Source organism: Cervus canadensis, chromosome 24, assembly GCF_019320065.1.
Source record: "Cervus canadensis isolate Bull #8, Minnesota chromosome 24, ASM1932006v1, whole genome shotgun sequence".
NCBI lineage: Eukaryota > Metazoa > Chordata > Mammalia > Artiodactyla > Cervidae > Cervus > Cervus canadensis.
In genome coordinates, this window is record NC_057409.1 from 2,086,635 (window position 1) to 2,114,468 (window position 27,834).

Sequence of the window (27,834 nt, forward strand, 5' to 3'; positions counted from 1 at the left end):
CATACCCCCACCCCCAGGTCACCTAGGCCAATTCCAGGTGGACCCCAATGGCAGAAATGTCAGAGTGTGTGAGTGAGACCAGGGAGAAGATGTGAGATCCAGCTGGGCTCCGACTCTGGGAGGCTAGAGCTGAGGCGAGAATTCCAGGCAACCACCGACGGGAGGCAGGCATTCCCATGCAGCCGGACTGCAGAGCCAGGCTGTGGGCGACCGGGGGACTGGGGGCTCGGCCGACCCGGCCCATCAGTCAGGGGAAGACACCGGGACTGGGGGGGGGGCCCCTCCCCTTCTCCCTCGCCCCCCCAGCCCCCAACACGCCCCCGCCTTTTGCACCGTTTTAACGGGCGGTTCAGATGCTCCCCCCAAAGCAAGGTGAGTCGAGGCTTAAAAATCAGAGGGGGGAAAAAATAAATTCGTAGAAAATTTCTTCGTTATTGGTCCTCGGCTGCCTTCCGCCCTGGCCCCCTGCCCTCCTCATGAATAAAAGAAAAGTCCGAACCCATCACGTCTCATTCGCCGCCGCCTCCTCCCGCGCGCGCTCCAGCCAGCACTTGTGCGCAACTTACCCAGCGGATCGCTCGCCCCTCGCCTCCCCTCGTCTCCCCCCCGACCCCGCCACCCCCTCGTTGCCCCCCGACTCCGGCCCACGAAACCCGAGAGGTTCCTTCTTCCCTCCCCAGATCTTCGGGGTGGGGGGGGGGCGGGAGTGTGAAAGCTGGCGTGTCCGCGAGGAGCGAGTGTGGTCGGAGAAAGAAGGCGTGGAGAAGAGCCGGAGAGGAGAGGGCGGGGGAGCGAGAGGATAAATATATAAATAAATACGGAAACAGGAATCCAGTCCGCAGCCGCTCGGCTCAGAAACTTTGGCCCGCAGCGCGTGAGCGCGGCCCTCGCCAGTCCGAGGCTGGGGGCCCGGACTCCGGCCGCGATCCCCCCGCCACCCCCGCCAGCCTCGCTCGGCGTCCGGTCCACGGCCCCCGCTGCTGCCCCGCGCATCCGCCCGCACAACTTCTGGCCGAGCGGGGCGGGCAGAGGAGGCCTCGGGGTGGCTGTGTTCGTTTGTTTGAACTTCCTCGTCGCCACCTCCCCTCTCTCCCCAGCCTCCCGACCTCCGCCCCCCAACCTCACCCCCACCCCGCCCTCCCCAGCTTCTGGACGCGAGCGGCTGCTGCCGGGGGTGGGGGGTGGGGAGTGTTTGCCGAGGGGAGGGGGAGGAGGTTTAAAAAAAAAAGGAGGCGAAGAAGAAGAAGAGGAAAGAAAGAGATCGCGGCAGGGGGAAGGGGAGCTGACGGAAGCGATTTTTGCGGACTCGGGACCCGCCGCCGGCGTGCGCGAAGAATGGCGGCCCTTCCCGGCACGGTACCCAGGATGGTGCGGCCGGCTCCGGGGCAGAACTACCCGCGCACGGGGTTTCCCCTGGAAGGTAAGAGCGCCCGGGATGGCCTCCCTCCTCCGCCAGGGCCTCCGCGTCCTCGGAGAGGTGGCAGTCTTCGCGGGGCGGCGGTGGCGCCAGCACGGGGGGAGCCGGGGGGTTCCCTTCCCTTTTGGGTCCGAGTCCCGGCGCCCGACCCAGGAAGTTTCTGGGGACCCACACTTGTCCGTTTTCGCGTGGGTTTCACCGACCGGCGGCCCCAGCGTCGCAGGTCCTGGGTTCCGGCCTTTCCCCGCCAGGCTGAACTCCGAGGCGATCTCGAGTCCTAGTCAATTTCAAGTCCTAGTGATCTCAACTCATTCCACTATTTTCTGATACTTTCCACCTAATACTCTCTCTGCTCTCCCGCGTTCTGCCAGCTACGGGGCTTTCTACTCTTGTTTTGAATTGTTCTTTTCACCCCGGGATGGTTTAACAATCCCTTTTATTTCGAAATATCAACAGTGTGTGATGTTTTATCCGTCTTAACTAGGACCTCGCCTTCGAGGCTGGAAACAAACAAAAAAATTACTTCGAGGCTGAAGTAATGAACAGTAACCATTTCCGCCCCCCAGAAACTTTGCACTCGGGCTTCCGAACTCTAGAAATCCCTCGGGAGAGACCTCAAGACGGCGAGAGGGCACGGAAATGTCCAGACAAGGGGAAAATGTTAGTTTTCTAAGGTGTCCTCCCTAAACACCCAGCACCGGGGATGAGCCGGAGGGACTGGCGGGGTGAACCGGTTCTCGGCTCCAGCAAGGGCTGGAGCGCACCAAGACCATTTCCTGGGTTTTTGTTTTGTTTTCTTTTTAAACTAATATTAGGCCTTCGACCTGTCAACTGAGGGATCCCTTGGCTTCTGGGGGTAGGTAGCCCAGGATGTCAGACGTGGTTAGAGATAGGTGCGATTTTTTTTTTAATTAGTCTTATAATTGTGTGAGCCACTTGTGCGCAAGGAAGGGAAACAAGGCAAGGAGGGGAAGGACGGGCAGGCAGCCTGCGATCTGTGGAGGGGGGTGTCCCTCCGGCAGCTAGACGGCGCGGGTCCCGGAATTAGACCGCGGCGAGGAGAGCGGCTCCGTGATCAAGTGCGCGCGAGCAGCCACGCAGGCGGGAGAGCGCGCCGGCCCGGGGATTTGTCGCAGCGCTCTCTTGTAGCGAATGCAAGTAAAACAGGCGGCCGTGGCCGCGCAGCGGATTAGGACAATATTTGCCCAACATGACGGAGAATACTGAAGAGAGCCGAGAGCCGGTCGCTAAAGAGGCTCTTGAATATAAAGTTGGGCGCTCGAGAGCTCTCCAGCGCTAATGGCACATCCCGCCACGGAGACCGAGTCACTCTGACTTGGCGACGCACGATTTCTGATTAAATCCGAGGGTGGCTTCAGGCACCCACTTTTCCATGGTGGGGGGGACCGGCAGAGCGAGGGGAGGAGGCGGTAAGAACAGCTCAGCCACCGAGCCTCTGCTCGCCTCCTTTCTTCCAATTATACTGCCAGCTCCCTCCACTCCCGGGGGCTGTGAAATCGTTCTAATCTACCAGATCTCCGCAACCGCGAGTCCCCAAATTGGGGGGATCGAAGCTGGATTAGTGCACCGGGTGTCCCCCCCACCCCCAACCTTCTGGGAAGAAATTGTGTGGACTCTGCATTAAAGCCTCCTCTGCGTGCTGCCCTCCCCGGCTCACACGGAGGAACCGCGTCTGTCTTCCTGGTTCCCAGAAGGGACTCTGGCCCATCTGTGCACCGGCCTCTCCAAACCTGCAGAGACAGTTCATGGGTGTCTGAGGCCAAATGAGTATTTGATTTAGGAGCTTGCTGCCAGTGGAGCAGTTCACCCCCAAATTATCCCCAAACGAAATCTGAACTGCGAGAGGGGTTGGAAGGAAGTGGAGTCCCTCGAGGGCAGCCAGGAGCCCCCGGGGACAGCAGCCAGAGGCTTTCTGTCGCAGGCCCCTCTGCCGGCCCCTCTGCTGCACCTCGGCCATCCAGTTATGGGTAGGACAGTTCTGCTGCAGAAGCTGGGGCTGTAAATACTAGTAATCCACCAGCCTTTCCGGGCCGATACCCAATGGATCAGACTTGACCACTTAGAGCATGGAACCGACCGGATGGGCCCCATTGCACCCGTTATCAGCCTCTCTAGGAAGCAAGCAGACCCTCTGTCCAAGCTGCCGGCCCAGGGAGGCATCGGTTCCAGAGTCCCCAGGCTCCGCGGTCTCTGGGCTCTCCCCTCTCCCCTCTGTGCCTCTCCCCCCCTTCTCAGACACAGACCCCCAGGTGTGTCCTCATCCCCCTCGAGCAGCAGGACTGGGGACAGGGAGCATCTCGGAGGACTCTGGCAGCCGGCCGTGACCACTATCCCCATCCCTGCCGGGCCTTCCCTTGGCTTCATGGCAGCTTCTCCCTGACATCTGAACTGCCACAGCTCCAAATGTGGGGGACAGAGATCTGCTTACAGGGGTCTCGGGGCTCAAACAAAACTGAAATCCAAAGGGCGGAACTCAGTGTCTTATCCTCATCCTCACCCTGGGTCTCTCTTTTTCCTCATCTCCCCCTTCCCTCTCCAGTGTCGACTCCGCTTGGCCAAGGCCGGGTCAATCAGCTGGGTGGGGTCTTCATCAACGGGCGACCCCTGCCAAACCACATCCGCCACAAGATTGTCGAGATGGCCCACCACGGCATCCGGCCCTGTGTCATCTCCCGCCAGCTGCGTGTCTCCCACGGCTGCGTCTCCAAGATTCTCTGCCGCTACCAGGAGACCGGGTCCATCCGGCCTGGGGCCATCGGCGGCAGCAAGCCCAGAGTGAGTGTCTGCCGCAGAGCTGACAGCCAGCCTTCCTGTGGCTGGGGGTCCTGGCTGGAGCCCCGCTCTCTACCCTGTGTCATCCAGTAGCAGTAGGGAGTCTACATGCTACCTATGGGCAGTACAGTGGAAGAGGGTCCTCAAGCCCAGGCCTCCACCATTATTTGAATTTCTCAGGGATGGGGATAACTGGGGTCCAGATTGCCCAACAGGCCATTGAGTCATTCCCGTGTTGTCCCTACATCTGCCCAGAACCCCGTTGCCATCCCAGATAAGGGAAATCTTCCTTCAGTCTTGCCTGGAATAGTTGGGGCGGGGGCGGGGGCGGGGGGGGGCGGAATCCTAATTAGGTTTCTAGTTTATTACCTATCACTATCCTGTTGCACATTCCCCAGCCCCAGCTGCCTTCCTGGGAGCCAGGAACAGGTTTCTGTAAAGGATGAAACCAGTCTCAGAATGGAGGCAGGGTGACCAGAGCCATCAGCCTGGCCCCGGGGCTCCTGGGAGGTTGATATTAAAAGTGTCTCCCTCCCCCCACCCCATCTTTCCACTCCGACTCTCCCACCTCCACCTCTGAAGCAGGTGGCGACTCCGGACGTGGAGAAAAAGATCGAAGAGTACAAGAGGGAAAACCCAGGCATGTTTAGCTGGGAGATCCGAGACCGGCTGCTGAAGGACGGGCACTGTGACCGCAGCACCGTGCCCTCAGGTGAGAAGGCAGCTGAGCCAGCAGAGCTGCCCGGAGTCCTCAGCCTGCGTCTTCTGTTTCCAAGTCACCAGGGCCAGGGCTTGGGTCGTGTGGGGCTGGAGCTGGGAGCCGAGAGGAGATGATGGATGACGAGGAACTTGGAGAAAAAGTTGGGAGAAAAAGCACCAGAGTGCAAAGGAGGCGAGGGCACAGGAGGGAATTAAAACTGTAAGGAAGATGGGAGCAGGGAGGAAGGGAGGAAAAGAAGTTAGGAAAGGAGAGAGGAGGAGAAGGAAGGAAGGGAGGGAGGAAAGAGGGAGAAAGGAAGGGAGGCCGGGAGGGAGAGACGGAGGGGGGAGGAAGGAGTTGAGCAGAAAGTTACAGAGCTGGGTGACAAGGGAAGTTCGGCCTACAGAGATGAGTCCAGCCTAGAAGGGTAGGTCACAAGCTCCCTGGACTTTGCTCCAAGTCACCATTTCTGTGCTGTTGCTGCCACCGGCCCCCAGTGGGTCCCGAACATGGAGGCCCTGGATCTTGCTGCCGGCGGGTGGGAAAGTGCCCCCGGTGTATACGTGTGTGTACCTGAGCATTCAGGCTGTGGGGCTGGGAGTGTGGGGAGCAGCCAGCGGCTGGAGGGGCTCCGGGGAGGTTCTGGGGGTGGGGTGGGTATGAGTGCATCTAGGAGAGGGGACAGGCCACCCACTCCGGTATTCTTGGGCTTCCCTGGTGGCTCAGCTGCTAAAGAATCTGCCCGCGAACACGTGAGACCTGGGTTCGATCCCTGGGTTGGGAAGATCCCCTGGAGAAAGCAATGGCTACCCACTCCAGTATTCTGGCCTGGAGAATTCCATGGACTGTATAGTCCACGGGGCCGCAAAGAGTCGGACACGACTGAGTGACTTTCACTGACTGATGGAGGGTATGTGATCGTGCAAAGTCCAAGTGTGCAGAGACGTGATAGGGAGGCTCTAGGTGGGAGCCTCTGCCACGGCCTTGGGGAGTCCTGCCCCCGGGGAGTCTCCGTGTGAGTGACAGTACCTGCGCCTCCCAATAAGCCTAGGTGTTTACCTGCGATAGGGGTGGGGTGGGTGTGAGTCCCCCTGAGTGTGTGTTTAGAGGGGAAACGCGCTTCCTGACTTCTCCCAGGGCCCCAACGACTTATACCCGCTCTTTTGCCTTTGCATTTCTGAGGTTTAGTGAGTTCGATTAGCCGAGTGCTCAGAATCAAGTTCGGGAAGAAGGAGGAGGAGGACGAAGCGGATAAGAAGGAGGAGGACGGCGAGAAGAAAGCCAAGCACAGCATCGACGGCATCCTGGGCGACAAAGGTAGGGGGCCGCCCCGCGCCGGGGACGCCGAGCCCGCGGGGCTGCTCGTGCGCCTGCGTGCGGGCCGGTGGCGGCTCTGTCCCACCGGACCGGCTGGCGGAACGAGAGCCTGTCGGGGTGTGTGGGGAGCGCCCCCTCGGTGCGCCCCCCGGCCGGGCTGGGAGCGGCTCCCGCGACGCCGGTGCGACGCCGGTGCAGCGCGTGGGGGCTCCGGGGGCCTCGAACCGCGCACCCTGGCTCGCCCGCTCCAGCCGAGGGCTCCGGGTCGTGCGTCCTCCGGGGCCGGCGTTTTGGCTGCCAGTCCCGGTGTCGATCTATTATTTATAGGAAACTTGGGCAAAGGGGCGGGGGGCGAAGAAGGAGGAGCAGGCCCGCGGCTCCCTAAATGAATTTGTTAACCAGACCCGCACACGCTCTTTAAACGGTCCCTTGAAACCCCGCCTGACAGTTGACTGACCGCTGCAATCAATAAAAATTAGCGCGGGCCGCGTGGGCCGCCGCCTCACTCTCCGACCCGCGACGCCAGGGCCGCACAGACAGCGCGGAGGCAGAAGCGTACATTTTTAAGGCGCTTTCCTCTCGGGCACGCGCCAGTGGGCCCAGGGGTGGAGGCCAAGCTCCCAGATGCCCGGGGTGGGGGTGGGGTCTCCGTGGGAGGGAGAGTTTCGGGCTCCACCACGCCCTCTCCCCGCTTTTAGCGGGCTGGAGTCTGAGCCCTGCCGTTTTGGAGAGGAGCTAGGGAAAGCATTTCTCTTTCAAGCGCCTGCACGTCCAGGAAAGGGGGGGGGGGTGCTTTTGTTTACTGACGGGTTAGTTTCAGGAGAAAGGAAAGTCCTTCCCCATCACCACTGCCTCCACAGGTCTCTTTGAGACTTGGTCAGTGTGTTTGGGGGGGGGGGGGGTTGGTCGTGGAAAAAGAAATAGAAACGCAAGACCCAAAGTCACAAAGATGGACCAGGGAAAGAAGCTAAACCCCCAGACACACAGCGCAGGGAGGGAGCAGGCAAACAGGAAAGGCAATGGCCATTATAACCTCCAAAAAAAAAAAAAAAGTGGCTTTGGAAAAAATGGGGGAGGAGTGTCTTGAACCCCGAAACTTGTTCAAGCGCACAGTTATGTTTGAGTTTCCTTCCAGGGGGTTATTGAGGTCCTCCTCTCCTCGCCTCCCTGGAACTTCTCCCCGGCTCTCCCTCCGGTTTTCAGTAGTCTCTCCCAACCTTGAAGATGAACTTCACAGACAAAGCTGCTTCCAAAGACAAGTCCCAGCGAGGCCCAGCCCCCACAGGCCTGGTCTAAGGGGGAGGGGGGGAGCAGGGGCAGCCCAGTGTGAGAGCAGGCTGGGGCTGGGGAAGGGGCGGGCTATTGACATTCAGGGCCCCTAGTAGAGCCCAGTCCCACCGGGACAAAAGGGCAGGAAAGAAAGGGAGCGGGCTGTGCCCGGCACCCCGCTGTGCGGAGCCTGCGGAGGGCTTGGGGTCTGCAGGGGGCGGGGGGACCTGCATGCCAAGGAGCCCCTGGCTGGGCAGAGGCAGTCTGGGATCCCTGCGTGGGGAGCCACTCCATGTTTCAGTTTGGACTAGAAAGGGACTTAGTTGGACTTCCTTTGTGGGGGGCTGGGAGGGGACAGAGAACTCGAATAATCTTTCCTGGTCAAATACAGCACTGCAGACGCATCTTCTGAGAGGTACCCTGGGAGGAAAGAAGAGGTTTGGTTTTGTTGGGAGAGACTTTTAAGTGTGTGTGTGTGTGTGTGTGTGTGTGTGTGTGTGTGTGTGTGGCACGGGTATGTCCAATTCAGTCTGTGAGGAAGCACAACAGATGCATTTCTCCTGAGACGGAAGAGAAAGAAAGAAAGAGGGTAGCAAGTCTGGTCTGACGATGCCTTTGGCTCAAAGGAATCCAGGGGTTTCTAGTGCTGACCTGGGCTTACAGAACCAGCAGACAAGCAGTTTCGTTGGACAGAGGTTTTCCCTGAGTGGAACCGGGAAGCTCCAGGTCCCCAAGGGTTTCAGTATGAGGCTGGCGGTTGCAGAGCACTGGCGCTTCTAGGAGTCTAGGAGCGGAGTTGCAGAAATGAAATGAAAGCGGTGGGCCGGGTGTCCAGAAAGCCGTGTGGCTTGGGGTGTGTGGAGCCCTGTGGCTAGGAGCTGGATGGCCGTGTAAGTGCATGTGTCTCTCAGTGTGGCTGTCTGCTCACCAGACTTTGGAACGGAATCGTGGGGGTCTGCCTGGATGTGTGGTGTGATCGCAGACTGGTGGAATGGATGATGTGAGAGTTGGGAAGAGAGAGGGGCTGTCTTTCCATCTGGGGACAAATGGTATCTATCAGCTCTGGATGTGAGTACCTTGGCCAGTGACTGGCATCCTGGTGAACCACCCACTTGGAAACTCTCATCTCTTTCCCAGGCCTCAGGTGTCAGTTTCATGGCCAAGTTAAAGGTGAAAAGACCTCCCAGCCTCCACCCGCCTGGGCCAGGTGGGAGAGGCAGAGATCCCCTTGGGCAGAGCAGGGGGAGGGGTGCACACCCACAAACTTTGTTTTGGCTTCTTGCTCTTGACAAATGCTTTCTCCGGGGGTTGCCCCTCTCATGGCGGGGAGTCGCCCAAGAAGGGGTTTAAGAGCTCTCCTCTTTAAGCGCTAAAGAGAGATCCCTCCCTGAGTCCGTTTTTTCCTATCGTCCGCTTGGCATTTAATAATGTTAAGACTTATTAGAGCTGGTAATGAAAACTGGGACTGCTGAATAGGAAACTGTGTTGGAGAGGGGTGTAATAGCTTCCAGGCATGGTAAGAAACTATTTATCCGCAATCAGTCCTCACTCTCAGAGTTTGAAGCACAAACGTTAAGTTGAAGGGTTTTAAAGCAGATTAAATTGAGCTTTTATTTCTGTGCACTTTCATCTCTGAACAGCTCACTCCTGCTCCCCTTGGGCTGATATTCATGAGGCTGTTCATATTTTTTTTTTTTGCTCTTATCCTTGTTAAGACTGAGTTATTAGGATTGTTAGTTGTGAGAATTCTCAGACCACTGTGGATAGGAGCTCCGGCCACACTCAGCACACCTGGAAAGGTTCATTGCCCTCAGCCACTTGGCCTCTGTCCTCTTCACCCCTTCTCCAAGGAGAATCAGGGCAGACCCAGGCAGGAACCAGCCTGGGAAAGGCTTTGAGGAGGGATGGGGAAAGAAAAAGATTTTCCCAACCTGAGTCCAGGGAGATGCTTGTGGGAAATTTGATAGGGGTTTGCAGAGTCAAATTGGTCTTCTGTGAGAGCTGAGGGAGTGAGTGTGAAGAAATAATTTAGAAAAAGAGTAACAACAGTAATAATCAGTAAGAGGCCTCTTGCATTTGACAAGTTTAGGCTGAAACTGACCAGATCAGACCGCAGTTGGTCTCTAGGGTAGAAAGCCCATCTGGGTCACAATTAATATGAAATAAGGGGGAAAGTCACAAGATTAAAAAGAAAAGTGTGCATTCTCCCAGGGAGAGGGGGCGAAGTCCATCTGAGAATCTGTTGACATCTGAAGTGGGGGCCAAGGGTGTGTGTGAGAGGCAGATTTGTATTTCTTCGCGTTTTTCCTTAATTCATTTTTAAAGCAGCGAACTTACAGGTGTGGGGTGAGAAATGACGGAGAAGGCGGGAAGGAGGGGAGAGCCCGAAGTCTCGGTTTTAGACACTTGTAAAAGGAGGTGGGAAACAATTTAATTTGGCAGCAGCGATAGCTGCTAATGCGGTTTTCGGTCGTTTGCTACACCGGAGGAAGCTGTTTTGATTGTGTGTACAAGGACCTGCCAAATTTAATTAGGCTCCGGGGGAGCGAATGAATAGGGGGAGGGGGGCAGGGCTCCCCTCAGCCCACACGGTTTTTTCGGCTTCACACCTGGAAGGGGCATTGTTTACTGGATAGGCGAGAAGGGGAAAGGGGAGGGGAGGGGCCCCTAGGGAGAGGGGCCCTTGGAAGAGCGAGCGAGGGAGGGGTCGAAGAGAGTCCATTTATCAAGAAACAATCTGCATTGATTTAAACCAACAAGTTCCCTCCTCTGTAAATGTGTGTTTAGAGAAAGGTAATTGACACTCCACCAAATCAAAGGATTACCCCGGGTTGGCAATCTAATCAAACAGAGTCCAGGCGGGATTTGAGGCTGTTCAGAGTGGGATCAGCTTCGCATAATGGGGGCTCGGAGGAAGATGGGAGGGTGTCAGGCAATTCCCCGGCTTTAGGCAGCGCTCGGCGGTGGATATTCAGTGAGACCGGAGGGGGAGAGGGAGGGGGCGAGGGCTGCGCCGCGCCGGGGCGGTGGGGGGATGGCGGGAGCGGAGAGGGGGCGCGCGGGGTAAGGGGGGATCTACCCCGGCGGAGGGGGCCCTGGGCGAGGGGCGAACCCACACTGGGCTGACAAGACTCCCCCTGTCTTTCCTCTTCTCCCCCCAACCGAAGACGAGAGAGGGGCGGAGGGAGCTGGGACTAACGAAGAACAACAATGAGATAACTATTACAAAGGCGAACCCTGGCGCGCGCGCGCTCGCAGCCCCAGAACCCACGGTAAATAAACAGAGTCGGCAAACTGTTTGCCAGATAAACTCGTGCCTAAATCGAGTGTGACGGGCAAAGAGAGAAGAGACAGAAGGAGATAAGGTTGGAGGGGGAATGAACGAACATAATCTAATAGAAGACATTTAGAAAACAAACTTGAAACAAGCGAGAACAGGCGAGCGGAGGGTAATTACCCGCCCCAGAGAGCGAGGGACGCCTTCGGAGGGCTGCGGGTGGGGTCTCGGAGACGCGAGGCGCCGAGAGCCGCGCGCTGCGGAGGAGGGAGGCCTCTGGGACTCCGCAGGGAACCGGGAGAGGGTCCCCGGGGCGCGCCAAGGAAGGGGCTCGGATCCCAGACTGAGGCTCCCGCGCGGCCCCCCGTCTCCGAACGCGTTTCGGAGCAGTGTGGGGTCCCCCGCTGCGAGGGCACGCGGGTTTTCTGTTCACCCCCGGGCGCGCACCGCCACGCACCGGCTGTTTCCAGGCGTTTGTACCTAAAAGACTTGGTGTGCACGGCACAGCCGTTAAAGGAATTAGATATTTACCAGTTTGAAATAAGCCTGGCTAAGAAGAGAGAAGAGAGAGAGACATTGAAAAGATGAGGCTGGGGGAAGACTTCAAACGAATTCATCATTTGGAATGGTGGAGAGGAGATTTACCAGACAGTATTGGGAAGTTATTTAGATATTAATAACACATTTTCCTGAGGCGCGACCACGGCGGCCATCTGCGCTGTTCTCCGAGCTATTTGGCTGGGTGAAATATGGGCGTCTCAAATGTTGGGAAGAGATAACGCAATCAGGCTAACCCTGGTCCTAAGACGGCATCTCAGCGTTAAACCCGGATTAACCTCCCCCCTCCCACCCCCGCGGCCCCCTCCCCTTTCACAGCTTTCCAAATTTTTCAGTGGAATTTACATGGAAGGATTTAAAAGCACATATAACAGTAGCCTTAAAGCAGTAAGGTGATTATTTGGGCTTTTTTTTTTTTTTTAAAGGACGTCTTTCTGAAAATGATAGTTGTCACACAGTACATTTTATATAAATAATATTATATACATATATTTTTTATACAGAGAGAGCACTGAGCAAATGAGATTTCCTTTTAGGTTGCCTGTTTGGCGTTTCTAGTTACCATCATCAGCAAAGTTGATGAGGCTTCATTCCTAATGGGGACTAAGGACATAAACATGATATGTACAGGATCCTGGGCTCTGGCTCTGGCCCTGGGACAAGCAGAGTCCAAAGCCAGAGAGAACTCACACCACATAATAGACGGTCCCTGGTGCGGGGAAGCCTTCCTGCTATAAAGTGGGATGTACAAGAGACACCCCAAAGGGGACGTTCTCAAGGGGCTTTGGGGCCTTGAAGGCCATGACTAAGGGGGGCACATTCCGGGAATTCCATAAAAATAGTTCCTCTCTGTCTTCCACTCAAGACTAACGAGGTAATTAGGAAACCCAGTTGGGGTTGGGGGTAAGAGGGGTTGGAAGGTTGGGACAATCCCCCCCCCCGCCCCCAGTTTTTGCTGTCGCGGGCCTTTCTGCTTCTCCGCTCCCCACCCTCCTTGCCCCAGCTCTGGCTGAAAGAGGAAAGGTGGAAATGGGGTCAGCGCTTTCTGACCCGCTCTGGAGCGATTGGCCCCGGCTGGGGTCGGGTAGGGGGAGGGAGGGAACGCGCCTTCCCAAATCGAATCAAGGCAGAACGGTGACCTAAGGGGGAAACTTCCCCGTTAGTAGATAGATCTCTCCAGAACTTCAAACAAAGTGGGGGGAAGGGAGAGGCTAGGCAGGGGGGGAGTCCGGAGAGTGCGCAGGGGGAACTAGGAGCTAGCCAAGGGGAGGGGCCTGCAAGAGGAAGAGATGGGGTCGAGGGCAAAGGGGAGGTGGGGGCCAAAGGAAGGGGTGTAGGGAAGGGGGTGCGGGGGGGGGGGGAGTTGCACTTGAAACTTCAGCCCCCCCGGAGCGGTGAGGTGTCTCCGACCACAGCAGCGAGGGAGCGATGAGGGGAAGTTGCGTACACCCCAAGTCTTGCTCCCCAGAGGCCTCGAGGGCATTCCAGGGCGCCTTGGGCTGCTCTCTTGGGCAGCTGAGTGACCGTGGGTTGCCAGGGGCTGGGGATGAATTGGTTCAACTTCCCTGGGGCTGCGGGTCAGCCCTTGGACGTTTCCAAGATCGGCCGGGGCTTCGGGGTGTGCTGGGCCCGAGCCCGGGTCGAGAGGAAAGGAGGGATGAGTAGAGACCCGGAGCCACGGAGGCGGGGGGGTGGGGGTGGTCGGGGTACGAAAGACAGCCAGGAAGAGGGTGGAGAGCGTCGGAACAGAGAGCGCGCGCGAGAAAATTAAGAGAAAGACCAGCGCGGGAGGAGAGAACCTTGCATAGAGCGTTCGCGCAGGGCGAGGGAGGCGTGCAGCAGCAGGAAGAAAGACAAAGAGGCGCAGAGGCACCGAAAGGCCGGCCTGGGCCGGGCAGATCAGGAGGGACCGCGGGGCCCGGAGACAGCCCGCGGGAGAGCGCGGGCGGAGAGGGCTAGCGCGCAGGGCCGGGCGGCGGCGGGAGGCGGGCGAGCCGCTGCCGTCCTTTTGATCCTCTGCGGCTTGCCCTTATCAGAAGAGCTTTCGGTGACACTGGCACAAAGGCAGTTCATCATATTACAGCGCGGCCCGGCGGCTCGCTGAGATCCCGCCGCTTAATTAGAGGCGAGAAAGTCGGGCCGGCGGGGCGGGCGGGAGGCCGACCCGGGTGCTGGAAAGAGGCCGGCCCGCGCGCCTGGCCCTTCTGGGACTAGCCGCGAGCGAGAGGGGGCGGAGAACCCTTTCTCGGAGCGTCGCTAAAGAAACGTCCCAGTCCGGGTTGCGCAGCGCGGAGACGGAGGCTCACCGCCTTCCGGATTTTAGCAGCCGCCCCTTCGAAATGCCCAGCTTGGGGAGGAGATGGCGCCCAGGCCATCATCCCCACTCGTAGCTTCGGACGCGGAGACTGGAGGGTGAGCAGAGTGAGTTACAGGACTGGACGAGCTGCCGGCTTCGCGCTGTTCTGGATCCAGTTCTCACCCACCCGCTCCCGGCAGCTGAGAGTTGGATTCCCGCCTCCGAGGGCCTGCTCTCCCAATCTCCGCCTGAACCCAGCAGGGCGAATCCGGGAGGGGCCAGGAGCGCTGCGGGGACCAAGGGAGTCAGGGTTCTGCCACCCCCACCCCCCAACTCACTAGCAATGAAATCCTGAATAACTGTCTTAGTCCCCTGTGGGTCTTTTTTTGTTTTCATGAAAAACCAGAAAATTGCACCAAGCCAAAGATTCTCATCCTCTGGGGGGCCCTGGACCCCTTTGAGAATCGGATAGCACCTGAGAAATTGGCTATTCACAGAGGTTCCTACAGGAGGCATTTTACAGACAGAATATAAAGGATCTCTCTCTGGGCTGCTAGAGGCCACACCCCACCAAGAACTTCACAGACACATGTTTTCTGGTGACTCCGGGATTCTTGAGGGAGCCTCGGATTCCAGGAGCAGGCGTCCAGGAGGAGGAAATGGATGGTGGATGGGGTGGGGTGGGGCAAGAGATGAGGCTGATCGCCTGCCGGCCTCTGGCCGTTGCTGCTTCCTCCTCTTTCCAAAGCCATCCCCATTTGGTGGTTGGAAGGGTCCTTTAGGAGGCTGTTACCTGCAGAAATAATCCCAGGCTGTGCTCCTCTTTTGTCCCTGGGAAAGAGAGAGAGAAGGAAAGGGAGAGAAAAAAAGAGGGGGGGAAAGACAGCTTCTGCGGGGGGGGGAGGGCTGGTGCAAGTCTTCATTCATTCTATTAAAAATTGTTGAGCATCTAGTATGTGCCAGGCATCGTGTTAAGTGCCCAGGGAACCTGAGACATCAGGAATGCCCCCTGCCTTGGCGGAGTTCTGAGCCAGGTGGTAGAGAGACAAAATAAAAGGTTGGTGATAAACAGACGTGCTTCAGTGCGTGTGTTTGTGTGAGTGTTTAGCTACCTGCCTGGCTACCTGGGTACGTCTGGGTGTTCGTGGATGCTGACGGAGGTGGGGATGAAGTGTGTGTGTGGGTAGCTGGAGGGGCGGGCACAACAGCAGGATGTGTTTGGGGGCCGTGGCTGAATTTGGCACGCAGCCTCCAAGCTCATCTGGGCAGCCGCAGGCAGCCGCCGGGTGCCTCCAAGCGCGCCAGCGTGTTCGAGCGGGAGGAGGACCGGGCCGGCCGCGGGCCGGAGCCGCCGGCCTTCCCTGTGCTCTTTGTCTGACCGGAGATCAAAGAGGCCCCTGGGCCGGGCCGAAAAGGGGGTGGGGCGCCGGCACAGAGAAGTAGCTTGGAAACTCCCCCTGAACCCCTCTGGGGTCCTTTCCGGGGGACTCGGACCCAACAGAACCCCAGTCGAGTGGGTGGCCATCCTTCCGCGGGGCCCTCGCCACTCAGGTCACCCGGGGTGACAGGTGGAGAGGATGTGATGGCTTTGGGGCTGGAATTCAGACCGCCGGACTCTGGGCAGCTGGGGAAAGTGGAGAGACGGCAAGAGTGGGTGTTCGTGGGTTTGGGTGCAGTGTTGTCTCTACTTGTGCGTGGAGATGGGGCCAGATCTCCTGTTGCCTGGAAGCTGATCCTGGAAGCCCGCGCCGAATCTTCTGCGTCGTCTAGACAAGAACCTGGGATTCACGCTAGAGTTTTCTTTCTAGAGCGACAGTTTCGGCGTTGGGAGGGGTCGGGGGCGTCTTAACGAACCTTCTGGGAGTCTTAAGGAAGCTTCTGGAACTCTCTGGTTCCCAGTGAAAACCTATAAAAAGCCTGTATCCCCAGATCTCTCTTGTATCCATGGGTACAACTGACCCACGGCTGGTCCAGCTGCCGGACTAGAACCTGACCCCAGAATTTGCACTCCCCCTCCCTTCCCCCTCTCTCGACCCTCATCCTTATATTTTCCTCCTAGTCCGGACTTTTTGAGCGCGGGTTCACCTTTCGGAGGGTCAAAAAGTCCGGCAGAAATAAAGAAATCCCAGTGTCTGCACTTGGGAGAAGGGGACAGCTAGTCTCGTTTTCTTCTGCCGCCCCTCACCCCACCCCCATCTGTACCCCTTCTCTGTTCCTCCTTCAGCTGCCGGCAAAAGTCAAAGTGCAAAATCTCTGCCACCCCTCCCATCTTCGGCGATGGGGAAAGATTCTGAATTATTGCGCCCCCATTTCTGGGGTTTATCCGAAGTGTGGAGAGTGAATCCCAAGACAGGAGGTCCTGGAACTTTCTTGATAGGTGTGACAGAACTTCCCTCCCTCAGGGGGCCGCCTCGTGTTTGGGTCGGGACTTTCTTTTTGGTGGCCTGTACAGGCAGGCGACAGCAAGAGATTTAGCTGGTGCTCTCGGAGCTGAGAGCCCTAGGCGTCTCCCCCCACCAAAAAACAAAACAAAAAGCCACACAAACCCCCCTTTCCGCCCCTGGTTGCTCGGTGGGTTTGAATCCCGGGAACGCATCTTCTAGCGGGAGCCTCGGTTTCCCGATCTGATTAGTGGGGCTAAGACCCCTCCCCACCTCGCGAGGCGGGCGGGAAGCAGGGCCGGGAAAGGCTCTTTAGAAACCCGTCCTCGGGTCCGAGGAAGGGGAGAGGGAGGAGGGGGAGAGGGGGGAGAGGGAGCAGGGGGAGAGGGAGCAGGGGGAGAAGGACGAGGGGGAGAGGGAGGAGGGGGAGAGGGAGGAGGGAGTTCCTCCCCGCCCCGGCCGCCCCCTCCTCCCAGCGCCCTGTCGGCCCGTCCCGCTCGCGCCTCAATGGCCACTTTAGAAATACAAACAACTTTAGAAATAAAGTAACCAAACCCCCGAAAGGGGCTTTGAAGGGGCGAATGCCTGGTGGCGCTTTACTATGGTGTGGGCCGAGGCCCCGGCCTAATCCCGCTTTCATTTTCACCGACGGCCGCGGGGGAAGCGCTCCCGGCCTCCCGGCCCCTCAGGAGGCTGATTAGGCCACAAAGAGCCCCCATTATCCCGAGAAGAAAACCGGGGGGCGGCGCGGGGGAGCGGCCCGCCCGCGCCCGGGCTATTGACTTAGTGGATGAAGTCAAGAACCAGCGCGCTGGGACCCCGGGAGGGGGGGCCGGGGGCCGAACAAAACAGGACGCGCAAAACCCCACCGCAAGCCCGAGCCCCGGGCCGGGTTGCGCCAGGCTCCGGTGGGCTGGAGGCTTCTGCTGGGTCAGCGGCCCCCGGGGCTGGGGCTGGGGATGTCGCACAGGAGCCTGGCATCGCCGGCTCTCTTGGGAGGGGGCTCGGGAGAAGGGAGAAAGGTGTCTGGGGTGAAGCACTGCTGGCCAGCGACGCGGCCCTGACTCTCAGGCCTTGCCTTCCTCCTCCTGAACCGAGGGGCTTGGGTCCAGAGGCCTCGGAAAGTCAGCCCCGCGGGGCCCACCTGCAGCCTGTGATGAGTGACGTCTGGTGGGCGGAGGCCACTCCTCGGAGGGGCCCTGGAGGAGGGGCCTGAGTGAGAGGTGGGGAGGGAGGAGATGAAAGGAGAAGTCCTGGACTTCTGCACGGTCTGCGTGACTTTGAGTGAGTTCCCTTGAGAGCCTCACTGTCCCCATCTGTAAAATGGCCCCATGGATGACACCTGCGAAGTGCGCTGAAAAGAGTCAACAATATAATGACAAATTACAGGACCGATTGAGGGACTGAATTGATATTTTTCTCCAATCCCTTCCACCTCTCCTTCTCCAAGGCCTCTTTCAATCTACAGGTCACTGTCCTTTGGCTTCAGAAATAATGTGGGCTAGAAATCTGCAAGTGATCACCGTATTTGGACTGGGGTGTGTGGGGGTGATGGCAGGTACTCATTGCCAGGTGCCAATGAATAGAGTTCTTAACTAAAAGAAATCAGCGGTCAGTGGGCTGCTCCTCATTCAACAGAGGCCAAAGAAGGCAAAAATAGAACTCCACAGCATTGTCGGATGTGCGGACAGACTTTCCTTCCTAAGGAGCTCTGCCCTACTCCCACTCCCAGAGAAAGGCAGCTTTGGCAGGTAAGGGAGGAAGGTTGGCACCACGCGGTGACGGGGGAGATGGCGGAAGCACCCTCCAGGGGTAAGGGAAGCAGGCCCCCAAACACCTCCCCTCCTCAATCCCAGTTCCTCTCTTCCGAAATGGAGTAGGTCCAGACCCTAACCCAAATGACACGGAAGAGCTTTGAGGCTGTCTGTCCTTCATTCCACAAGTGTTTGTGAAGCCCTCCTTCCTGCAAGCTGTGCTGGGGGTAATCCCACCAGAGCCCCGACTGTAGATTCCTCGAGGCAGAGTGAAGGAGTTAGGCCTTACTCCGGGAGCAGTAGGGAGCCAGGGGCAGAGATGGACTAAGCAGAGTGTGTCCCGGAGGGTGTGCAGAGGCCAGCCAGGAGGTTAATGCGAGACAGGCACAGAGGATGAGTGGAGGGAGTTTAGGAGAGGGGAGCCCCAGCCTTGGTGGAGAGGCAGGGAGAGAAGATTCTTCCCACCTGATGCCCGTGTATGCTGAGCCCATGCCTGGCTGGGTGAATTCAAGGGACCTTGGAATTCCTCTCTAGACTGAGATCCCAAAGGGTAAGATGGTTGAGCCTGTACATCTAAAACGGCCTTCAGGTCATTTCACAGATGGGAAAGCTGAGGTCCAGAGAGGACGTAGCCAGAGAGAGCCCAAAGGAGGAAGAAATACCCCTGGTCCTCTGGCAGTTGCTTTGGTCAAGGGTCAAAATGAGCTGGTGGAAATCTCATTTCCGGGAATTGAAGGCTTCGGGGAAGGGCGTGGAAATACAGCCCTTTCCCATCCGCACAGCACATCATGCTTTCAAGTTCTATTTCAGAGGGGGAAACTGAGGCACAGAGAGATGTGCCCAAGGAAGAAGGCCGTGGGGGCTTCTTCCCTAGTAGGGTCTGCAGGACTTTGACGCCTTTTCCCCCAAGAAGCCTGAAGGGCACAACCCCCGCTGTGCTTCCTGCCCCTTCTGAACAATGCAGCCCCCAGCAGCCTCCCCTAGATCCTCAGGCATCGGAGAGACTCTGGCTTAAGCTGGTCCCCCCCGCCCCCCTGCTTCCCATGAGCACATACTGGGGTCTTGAGACTTGAGGGAGGCCACCGATTTGGCCTTCCGAGGGTCTGGGAAGAGTCCTTTTAGCAGCAAGAGAAAATAAAGCCCCAAGGGAAAGTAAGCACAGTGTCCTGGCCAGGGCTGGGATTCAGATCCTCCCATGAAGAGGCCCTGGCTTCAGCACTAATTGCATGTAACTCTGGACACAATTTCTCTGGTCCCTGCTCCTGTCTGGGCAATGGCAAGGTGCAACCAGCCTAGCGGTTCTCTAACGGTGTTCTGTGGAGCCTTGGGGTTCCATGCAGGAGCTTCAGGGGTGACGCAGTCTGTGAAGATCCTCCAAGCGCTGGTGCTCTGAGCGAGTCTGCACGGGGCGGAGGTGGGGGTCGGGGAGGAAGTCAGAATTATTGATAGAGGAAACTCTGGTGAGACGGGGCTTTGTCCTGGAGAGGAGCCGTGACTACTGTCCTGGCTGCTCTGGAGGGGAGGAGGAAGGGGCTCTGTTTACGCCTGGAATCGGAGCCCCAGGCTGTGGTCGTTGGTCTTCAGAGATAAGCTGATATTGCTTATCGGGTGACAAATGGTTCCCCCTCCTCTTCTATTGCCCTGATTAGGGAACTTTCTCTCCTGGCTGGGAGGTGTCTCTGGGAGAGCAGGCAGAGCTGGGCTGGACTCCAGACCGTGGGGTCCCTGCCCCGTCTGCTGTGACCACGGGGAGGCGGTTGCCCTCTCTGTGGGACGCTGGTGGCGGGGCTGGGTTGCAGCGCCGTCTTGGCTTGGTCCTGGAAGGAGGATTCAACACAGGGCAGGGGAGATGGAAGGGCAGAAGGCTGTGCCCGAGTCACCCAGGCGTTTTTGCTGAGCCTGCATACCTGGTGCTGTCTCGACTTGGGACTTCTGAGGGGAGTGGGGCGCAGGTCATTCTGATGGCCACCCCAGTTGAGAGCCGTTGGTCTAGTGCAACGCCCTGCTTATAGATGGAGAAACTGAGGCCACAGAGGGAAAGAGACTTGTTTCCTGTTGCACAGCAGATTGAGAAGAGAGTCAGAACAGAGACCGACCTCCAGACTGGGGGGCCAGACCCCTCGCAGGGAACATTCCTCCCAAGCCTCGGGGTGCCTCACCTTTTATTCCTGTCACCTGCCCCCATGGAAGGGGTGTTCTGCCAAGGCACCATGCCGAGAACCGTGGGGCTGAGGGCACTCCCTGCCTGCCCTGTGCCCGGCTCTGCCCACACCGCGGGAATGGCCTCCAGACACTCACCTTCATCTCAGCTCCGGGCGCCCAGCCCTCACATCCTGAGGCAGCCACTGCTGGGCCGTGAAAGGAACCAGTGAGACCCGGCCCCAGCACCCTGCCCCGTGTCCCCTGAGAGGGTCACCTCCCTGAGGCTTGGTTTTCCCATCCAGCCAGTGGACAGCAAGAATTACAACAGGAGTGAATGAGTGAAAACAGAGAAAAGAGGGCTGGCACCCAGGGAGTGTGCAATTAAAATGAGATAACAGGCCTGAAAGTAATTTGTGTGGCATAGGGGATCCGTAAAAGTGGCTGAGAAGAGAGTTTCCCGAGCCAAACACAGGGGCTGGAAAATAGGTATGCATATGTTTTTTCATATGAATTTTAAAATATATTACAAAAGCCATATAATGCTTGTAATATTTCAAAGCAGGAAAAAAGTATATGAGATAAAAATTGAGAATCCTCTACTTCCCTAGAGATAATGTTGAGACTGGGGGTAGGTATAGCTGTCTCAGTGTATATATATATATCTAGATTATATCGATATTCATCGATCCATCCATCTAGATACAAATGTATATTTAAAGGAAAGTGAAGTGAAGTCGCTCAGTCATATCTGACTCTTTGTGAGTCCATGGACTGTAGCCCACCAGGCTCCTCTGTCCTTGGGATTTTCCAGGCATGAATACTGGAGTGGGTTGCCGTTTCCTTCTCCAGGGGATCTTCTCGACCCAGGGATTGAACCCGGGTCTCCCGCATGGTAGGCAGACACTTTACCGTCTGAGCCACCAGGGAAACCCAAAGGGAAATGACATCATGTCAGCTTAACCCAGGACTACAGAGGCTTCAGAGGGGACCCTGGCGCCCCCGCACTGAATCTTCACTCATGGGTACGTGTCTGTGTGTGTGCGTTTCCTCGAGGGAGAAACCCTAAGGTTTCCTGGGTCTGCTAGCGCTCAGGAGCCTCAGAAGGTTGAGCGTTCCGAGGCGGGGCTTTGCAGGTGTCTGTCCTCTCTGGTGAGGGGCAGACCGAGGTGCCCCCTCCCCCCCAGGCCCCTCAGTGCTCCCCCCTCCCCTTCTTGCACCTGCCTGGGCTTCCGGCCTCCTCGGCTTCAAAGCGGCAGGCTGGGCTTTACCTGCCTCGCCTTGGAGAAAAGTGGCCTGGTTTGAAAGGGGAAGTGGCATTTCAGGCACTTAATTAGACCCAGGACAAGAATGGAGGCTGGCTCTCGGGTCAGGCCAGGGGGGATTGTTGGGGGATTAACACCCAGGTAAAGCCATCAAGGCTCACTGGGCCCCTTGGCAGCAGGCAGCGGAAAGGCTGGGCCGGCAGGCAGCCGGGAATCACATTCCCCAGTCGGGAAGGGGGGCGGCGGGGTGCAAGGGGGGCGGAGGATGGGAGGAGAAGGAAGGGCCTGCAACCTCCACCATCCTCCTTCCCCTCCCTCACCACCGGTGCCCCAGGGGGTGGAGCTAGAGCTACCACTTTATTCCCACAATGATGTGCTGAGCACCTACTGTGTGCTGGGCACCGTGCCAGGGGCCGGGACAACAGCCCGGAGCCACACAAGGCCCTGGCTTCCTGGACCTTGCACCTTGCACCTTGGGGGAAGGGAGGCAACACGCACATGCTCAGGTAAGGAGATACTTTCAGAAGGTGGACAGAGGTTTGAAGAGGATAAAGCAGAGTCCTAATAGAAAGTGACTGATGGGGTGGCGTGGTGTGGGGTGGGGTGGGAGAGTGATTATCAGGGCGGCCTGCCTGGAGGAGGTGATATTTGACCTGAGACCTGGATGACAGGAGAGAGACAGCCATTTATTGAACATCTACTTGGGAGAATAGCCCATTGGGAGCCGACTATGGGTCAAGCACTCTGGGTTAAGCCCTTTACAGGAATGAATGCATGAAATCCTCCCAAGAGCACCTTGAAGGAAGGATTATTGCGATGCTCGTTTATAGATTCAAAACGTGAGGCACAAGGAAGTATTCAGCCTTTGGGGCACAAATAGGTAGGGATGTCTCATTGGAAAACTGTGCTGTCGTCCTGTCCACCTCGCGATGCTCTATCGGGTGCCTCATCTCACTTAACCCCTCAACCCTGCCCTGTGGGTGTTTATTATCCCAACTCTGAAGACGAAAGCAGAGCTCAGAGAGGTTTGCTGGATTCCCCAGAGACACACAGCCAGCAAATGGCAGAGCCAGAAATAGAGCCCGGGCGCCATGAACGCTTCCTGCTCTGACGCACCAGCTTTTGGCGGGCATCTGACTTTGGAATGCCTTGCACTGATTCACAGGGTCCTATGTCCCTGGGGAGTGGCTTTCCCATCTCTAGAGCCAGGGGCTTGTCAGTAACAGAAGATTCAGCAAGAAGACGGCTTGATGATCTGTTTTTTAATGGGGTACCCTGCCACATTTCTGATTTGCATTTGGCATTCTGAAGGTGGCCTTGGGAGTGTGTTAGAAGGTAGATGCTGGGGTCTCTGTTAAGGGAGTGTTTTTTGTGTGTGCGCATTTTGTTGTTGGAACTGTCCTGTGTATACATGGTCGCTGATGGATCATATTTAGAAGTCAGGGTGAGGTAGAGTTGGTTCTGGTTAGATTGGGTGAGTTTTTTGTTTTTTTTCTTTTTAATCAATTTATTTTTGGCCACACTGCTCGGTATGTGGATTCTTAGTTCCCTAGCCATGGATCAAACCCAGGCGCCTACATTGGAAGCATGGAGTCTTAGCCACTAGACCTCCAGGAAGGTCAGGGCAGGGGCTTTGTCTTGGGATGTTGGTATGTGTGAGTATGTCCTTGTGATGTGAGGTGTGAGAACGGCGTGTGAGTGTGTTCAGGGGTGTGTGGGTGTGTAGACATGGGTGTGCATCTGTTGGAGATGTCGGGGAGACGGCCCTGGGTATGTATGTACTCTTGGGGATACGTCCTTTCCGCTGTGCGTGGGAGAGGTCAGTGCGTTTCTCTGGAGTCTAAATACACCTGCCCCCATTTTACAGACAGCAGCTGAGACTCAGAGAGCTCAAGTCTGCCGGAAGCCGCCTAGCTAGTTAGTGGCTGAGCCGAGAAAGAAAACCAGGGCTGCCCTGAGTTCCAGCCTCTCTCCTCCGGTCTTCAGGAAGGGTTTAAGGAACAACAAAAGGTTCAGATGCCAGCGTGCATGGCGGCAGCCTCTGTCCCTGGGCCTGGCCGGTGGACGTGTGTGCGGTCACATGCCTGTCCCCCTCCTCACCCTGGCGTCTCAGCCTCTGCCCACTCCCTGGGCCCCCAGCCCAGCCCTGTTGCACACGGGGCCTTTCTTTCTTGGGATTGCAAATATGCCGAAGATTAACGCCCGCAGCTGGCTACAGCCCTGAACAATGGCAAGACCTAGGAAGTGAAGAAATCACCAGAGAGGCACTGCAGTCCTGTCCAGAGAGGCGGTCCGTAGGGTCTGCCCACTTGACTCGGAGTGACCCATCCCCCAGCCCTCCCCCCGCGCCCCGCCCCCTCCTCCTCCCAGCTGGAAAGGGAAAACAGCCTGTAAAGAAATTCTCACTCCAGAGAACACCGCTCATAAGTTCACCGCCTTAGACCAGAGATTAGGGGAAAGTTAAAGAAAGGGAGGGGGGCCCCCTTCCAGGGGGAAATACCCAATAAATAATCACGTGTGGGAGAGAGGAGAGAGCTGGGCGGGGGCGGGGGGGGGGCTTGGTCCCAGCTGGATGCTGTGACCCAGCCTGAGATGTATCAGCTCCGGCTCTGTTCTCCTTAGTGGATGACCAAACACAGCAGAATAAAGTGAAACCAGCTCGCCAGGATGCAGAGCCTTTCTCCTTCGTGAATCTCAGCTCACCCACTCCTTCCCTGCGAGTGGGGAGGTGGCCAGGTGCCCCCAGAGAACTTCACGGGTGGCAGGGGCTGGTGGAGAGAAAACAACAAGGTTAGGTGGGCTGGGAGGTAGCAGGACTAGATTGCGAGGCTGTGATAATCCCAGGTGGACAGTTCGGGCTCTTTTCCAGCTAAGATAAAGTAAAGGGTTAGTCGCTCAGTCATGTCTGACTCTTTGTGACCCCACAAAGAGACTGTAGCCTGTTGGGCTCTTCTGTCCTTGGGATTCTCTAGGCAAGAATACTGGGGTGGGTTGCCATTCCCTCCTCCAGGGGATCTTCCCAACCCAGGGATCAAACCCCGATGCAGCTCTGGAAAACAACCTCAGCAGGGTGGAGGACTCACCTGTATGCTGGTCAATCGCCCTCCTTAAGGCGCCCACAACCCTGGAGTGATTTAATAAAATCACAGGTTTTATTAAACCCGTTTTACAGATGAGAGAACTGAGGCCCAGAGAGGTTGAAGTCACTTGCATAAGATCAGATCTAGAAAAAGAAGCGGAAGGAGTTTGATCCCAGCCTCTCTGGCTTTCAGGTCAGCCCCCGACCACCTCCCCACAACCATGGCTCAAGAGGGGCCAGTCAAAGGGAGAACTGAGCTCGCTTTGCACATGCTTACCGTGACACAGTCACATCAGAAGCGCATGTGTATTCCTTTCTTTTTGGCATAATTATTATGATTTAATTTTAACTCTGCTCTTTCATCTGGAGCTGGTCAGGTTTGTGCAAGCTCCTTCCCAATTCATCTCAACAGCACAAAAAAGAAAGAAGGAAAGAAAAAATACTGTTTTAAAGGAGGATGACTTAAGTCCCTGCTAGCAGCCAGACGCTGGTCTCCCTGGACTCCGGTTTGCACGGTCAGAAGCAAGGGCTACCGCCCTGTCCCAGCCCTTGACTGGGAAGCTTAGAAATGCAGGTGGCGCGTCCCCTCCTCAGATGAAGCCACTTAATTACCACGCAATCAATATGCAAACAAGTGCCAAACTGGGTTTGAATCAAATTTCTCACTGGGGACTCAGTGGGGGAGGAGAGTCCTGCAGAAGGGGGGCCCTCTGGGGTGGGCTGGCAGGGAGGGTGCTGTGGAAAGGGGGGCTTTGACTGGGACCCAGGCACCCGAGGGCCGCCGAGGCCCCCCGAGCCCCCAGTGTCTGACTGGTGTGGGGCCCTGCTCCCATTGAGGGAGCCAGGGTCCGTGGCTCAAGGCTGAGGGCTGCGGGAGGGTTTCCAGGCCTGTCAGCTGAAGTCTGGCGGCCTCCGCTAATTCATTTGACTCGGAAATCTCAGTTTGACCAGGTCCCCCCTCCCCTCTTTAAAACAAACTCATTAAACTTGTCAACACTCATTAGGCCTGTAAAACATTGAACTAGAGCCACTGGGGAGACTTCGAGGAGGGGTGTGTGTGTGCGTGTGTGTGTGTGTGTGTGTGTGAGCCTGCACTGCAAAACTGAACCAGGACCTAGGGGACCACTTCCAGGCTTGTCGGAGTAGAAGTCAGGTTCGTCTGTTCATCTGCTTCCATCTTTCTGCATCTGCTTTTCATCGTACTCACAGCAGCGTGGGGATCCAGGTGGAGCCCCAGAGTCAGGACAGTCTTGAGTTCAGATCTGACTTTGCCCGTTGGGCTGTCTGCCAGCTCTTTCTCCTCTGTACCTCAGTCACCATTTCTGTATTATGGGTGTTATAATAAAAGGACCCATCTCCCTGGAATCTTGGGAAGATAATGTCCATAAAGTCTTATGACACAATGCCCAGTACCTTTCAAAGTGTGACTTCTGTAACTATTATGACTATAAATAACACCTTAAAATGTAAGAGGCAGCTTTGTTTAAAACTTAAAAATGTGGATTAGAGAAGACTTGCGTTTGGACCTTGGATCAGGGATCACTTCTCTGAGCCTTGGTTTCCCCAAGTAAACTGAGAAAAAAAAAAAAAAGTGTTAGAAAGTAGCACAGTGGTGAGAAGTGAGTTAACACATACAGAGTCAAAATTAGTATAGCGTCCAGCACGGCAGAAATGTTGGAATAGCCTTTCTTCTCCCCAATTCAACCCACTCTCCTTACCTCACCATGCATCATGGAAATGGGGGCAGGGTGGGATTTCAAGGTCTTACTCCTTTGGGGAGGAGTAGGGGGAGCATTTTCTGGGCTTCCCAGGTGGCGCTAGTGGTAAAGAACCCGCCTGCCAATGCAGGAGACGTAAGAGACGCAGGTTTGATCCCTGGGTCGGGAAGATCCCCTGGAGGAGGGCAACCCACTCCAGTATTCTTGCCTGGAGAATTTCATGGACAGAGGAGCCTGGCAGGCAACAGTCCACGGGGTCACAAAGAGTCGGCCACCACGAAAGCGACTTAGCCGCACGCACGCATGGGGGCACTTCCTACAACCTCAGCAGAGCTTTAGAGGGAAATGGGGCTGGAGATTGAAACCGCAGAAGGAAACAGTGCTCAGAAGAGAAAAAACTGCCCCCCACCTCGTCCCATCACTCTCTTGATTAACAAAACAAACAAACAAACACACACACACACACCTCCTCCCACTTTTAAAAACCAGCAAATGGGGAGGAGACCAAGGGACCCCAGATCTCACACAGAAGCTGGGCAGAAGGCGCCTGCCTGTTGTCCTTTCTGAGCCACACGTTCCTTCTAAGAAATGTCTCCTCTCACCCCGACTCCCTGCAGCGGCGACCTCAGCCTTTCCAGCCAAGGGACCCAGCGCCAGTGGCCCAGAGACGCTCAGATGCAGGCAGGCCTGGGGCCCCTGTGAATAGCGGTTTTGTCTGGGCTCCCATCTAGGATTTGTGGCTGTAGTTGTGATGTGTTCTTTTTCCCTTTAAAGTGGGGTGTCCGCCGGCTTTCTCCTTTTCTCTCTCTTTTCCATTCCCCTTCTCGTTGAGAATGCCTCCTTAAAAAAAAAAAAAAAAAGCCACGCCAGCCTTCTGCTATTTTTCTTCCCTCTCTGAAAATGAGAACATCAGCTATTGAGGCGGATTGATGAACTCTTCCCAAAAGTTTATTAAGGGAGGTTAGACAAAGGCCCCGAGGCCCGCGGGCAACTGAGCAGTCAGTGCGTGTACCGGCCCCTTTTGTCCCCCAGGGCCGACGCATGAATACCTCTCAATGGCCCTCTTCAGAGTGACAAGATCAAGCCAGACAACGGCTTGTTAAAAGGAGCTGTTTCTCTTCCCCCAGCCTGGAGCTCCGTCCCGCTCCTCCTGCATTAATGTGCATCTGCAGCGGGAGAAATAATCGGCTGGAATTCGCCGGTTTTGTGTGGGTTTTTCTTTTTTCCTAAGTGCAGCCTTCCTCCTCCTCCTCCCTGCCCCCACCTGCCTTCCCGCCCCTCCCCCCGCCATATGTTGCCTAACACAGCCTCCTGGGGTCTTCCAGGGACCCCAGGGTGGGTATTTCTGGAGACAGGCGAGGGACTGGGGTCTCCTTCCATCTCGCCGCCTCCTCGTAACCGCTTTTATTGAGCACTTACTGCATCCCGAGGACTGGAGGGGGTGCAGATGTGTGTTATTTTTCGTGTCGAGGATGGGGTTACTCACCCCGAGTCGTGGGTGGGAAGTGAGACAAGAGAGAAGGAAGACGCTGCTGGGGTATACTCCGAGCCTGGCTAATGCTTGAGGCCTCGCCCTGTTTTCCAGGGTCTGCATTCAGGATGCAGTTTGAAGCCAAAGGCGAATCTTAGTCCCAGTGATAAGCAGGCTTCTGAGCCGGCTGGCTGTGACTCAGATCAGAGAGAATCAGCGGTGTTTGGGGGGAGCAGTCGTCTGGAAGAGGCCTGAATCTTGGGGCACCGGGCTGTGGGAGAAGAGCTGGCAAGGGCGCTGGACTGGAAGTGGGACCAGCATCCCTTCCTGTCACTCAGATCAGACACCAGAAGGAGAAAAACTCCAGGTTCCCTCAAACTAGGATGGGGAGTGTGTATGT

At 56.8% G+C, this 27,834-nt stretch overlaps 1 protein-coding gene across 3 annotated transcripts in view; it reads left to right on the forward strand.

Moving 5' to 3' along the window:
- Positions 1–716: 716 nt before the first annotated feature.
- PAX7 (paired box 7) overlaps positions 717–27,834 on the forward strand; it is a 107,413-nt gene continuing 80,295 nt past the window's right edge. Inside the window, exons 1-4 of one of the 3 annotated variants that reach the window (XM_043445911.1) lie at positions 717–1,420; positions 3,978–4,213; positions 4,793–4,922; positions 6,093–6,227. In XM_043445911.1, the coding sequence (XP_043301846.1) occupies positions 1,336–1,420; positions 3,978–4,213; positions 4,793–4,922; positions 6,093–6,227 (586 nt within the window). In that variant the 5' untranslated portion in view covers positions 717–1,335. The remainder of the gene's footprint in view (positions 1,421–3,977; positions 4,214–4,792; positions 4,923–6,092; positions 6,228–27,834) is intronic. The other 2 variants (XM_043445913.1, XM_043445912.1) reach the window with 2 other exon arrangements.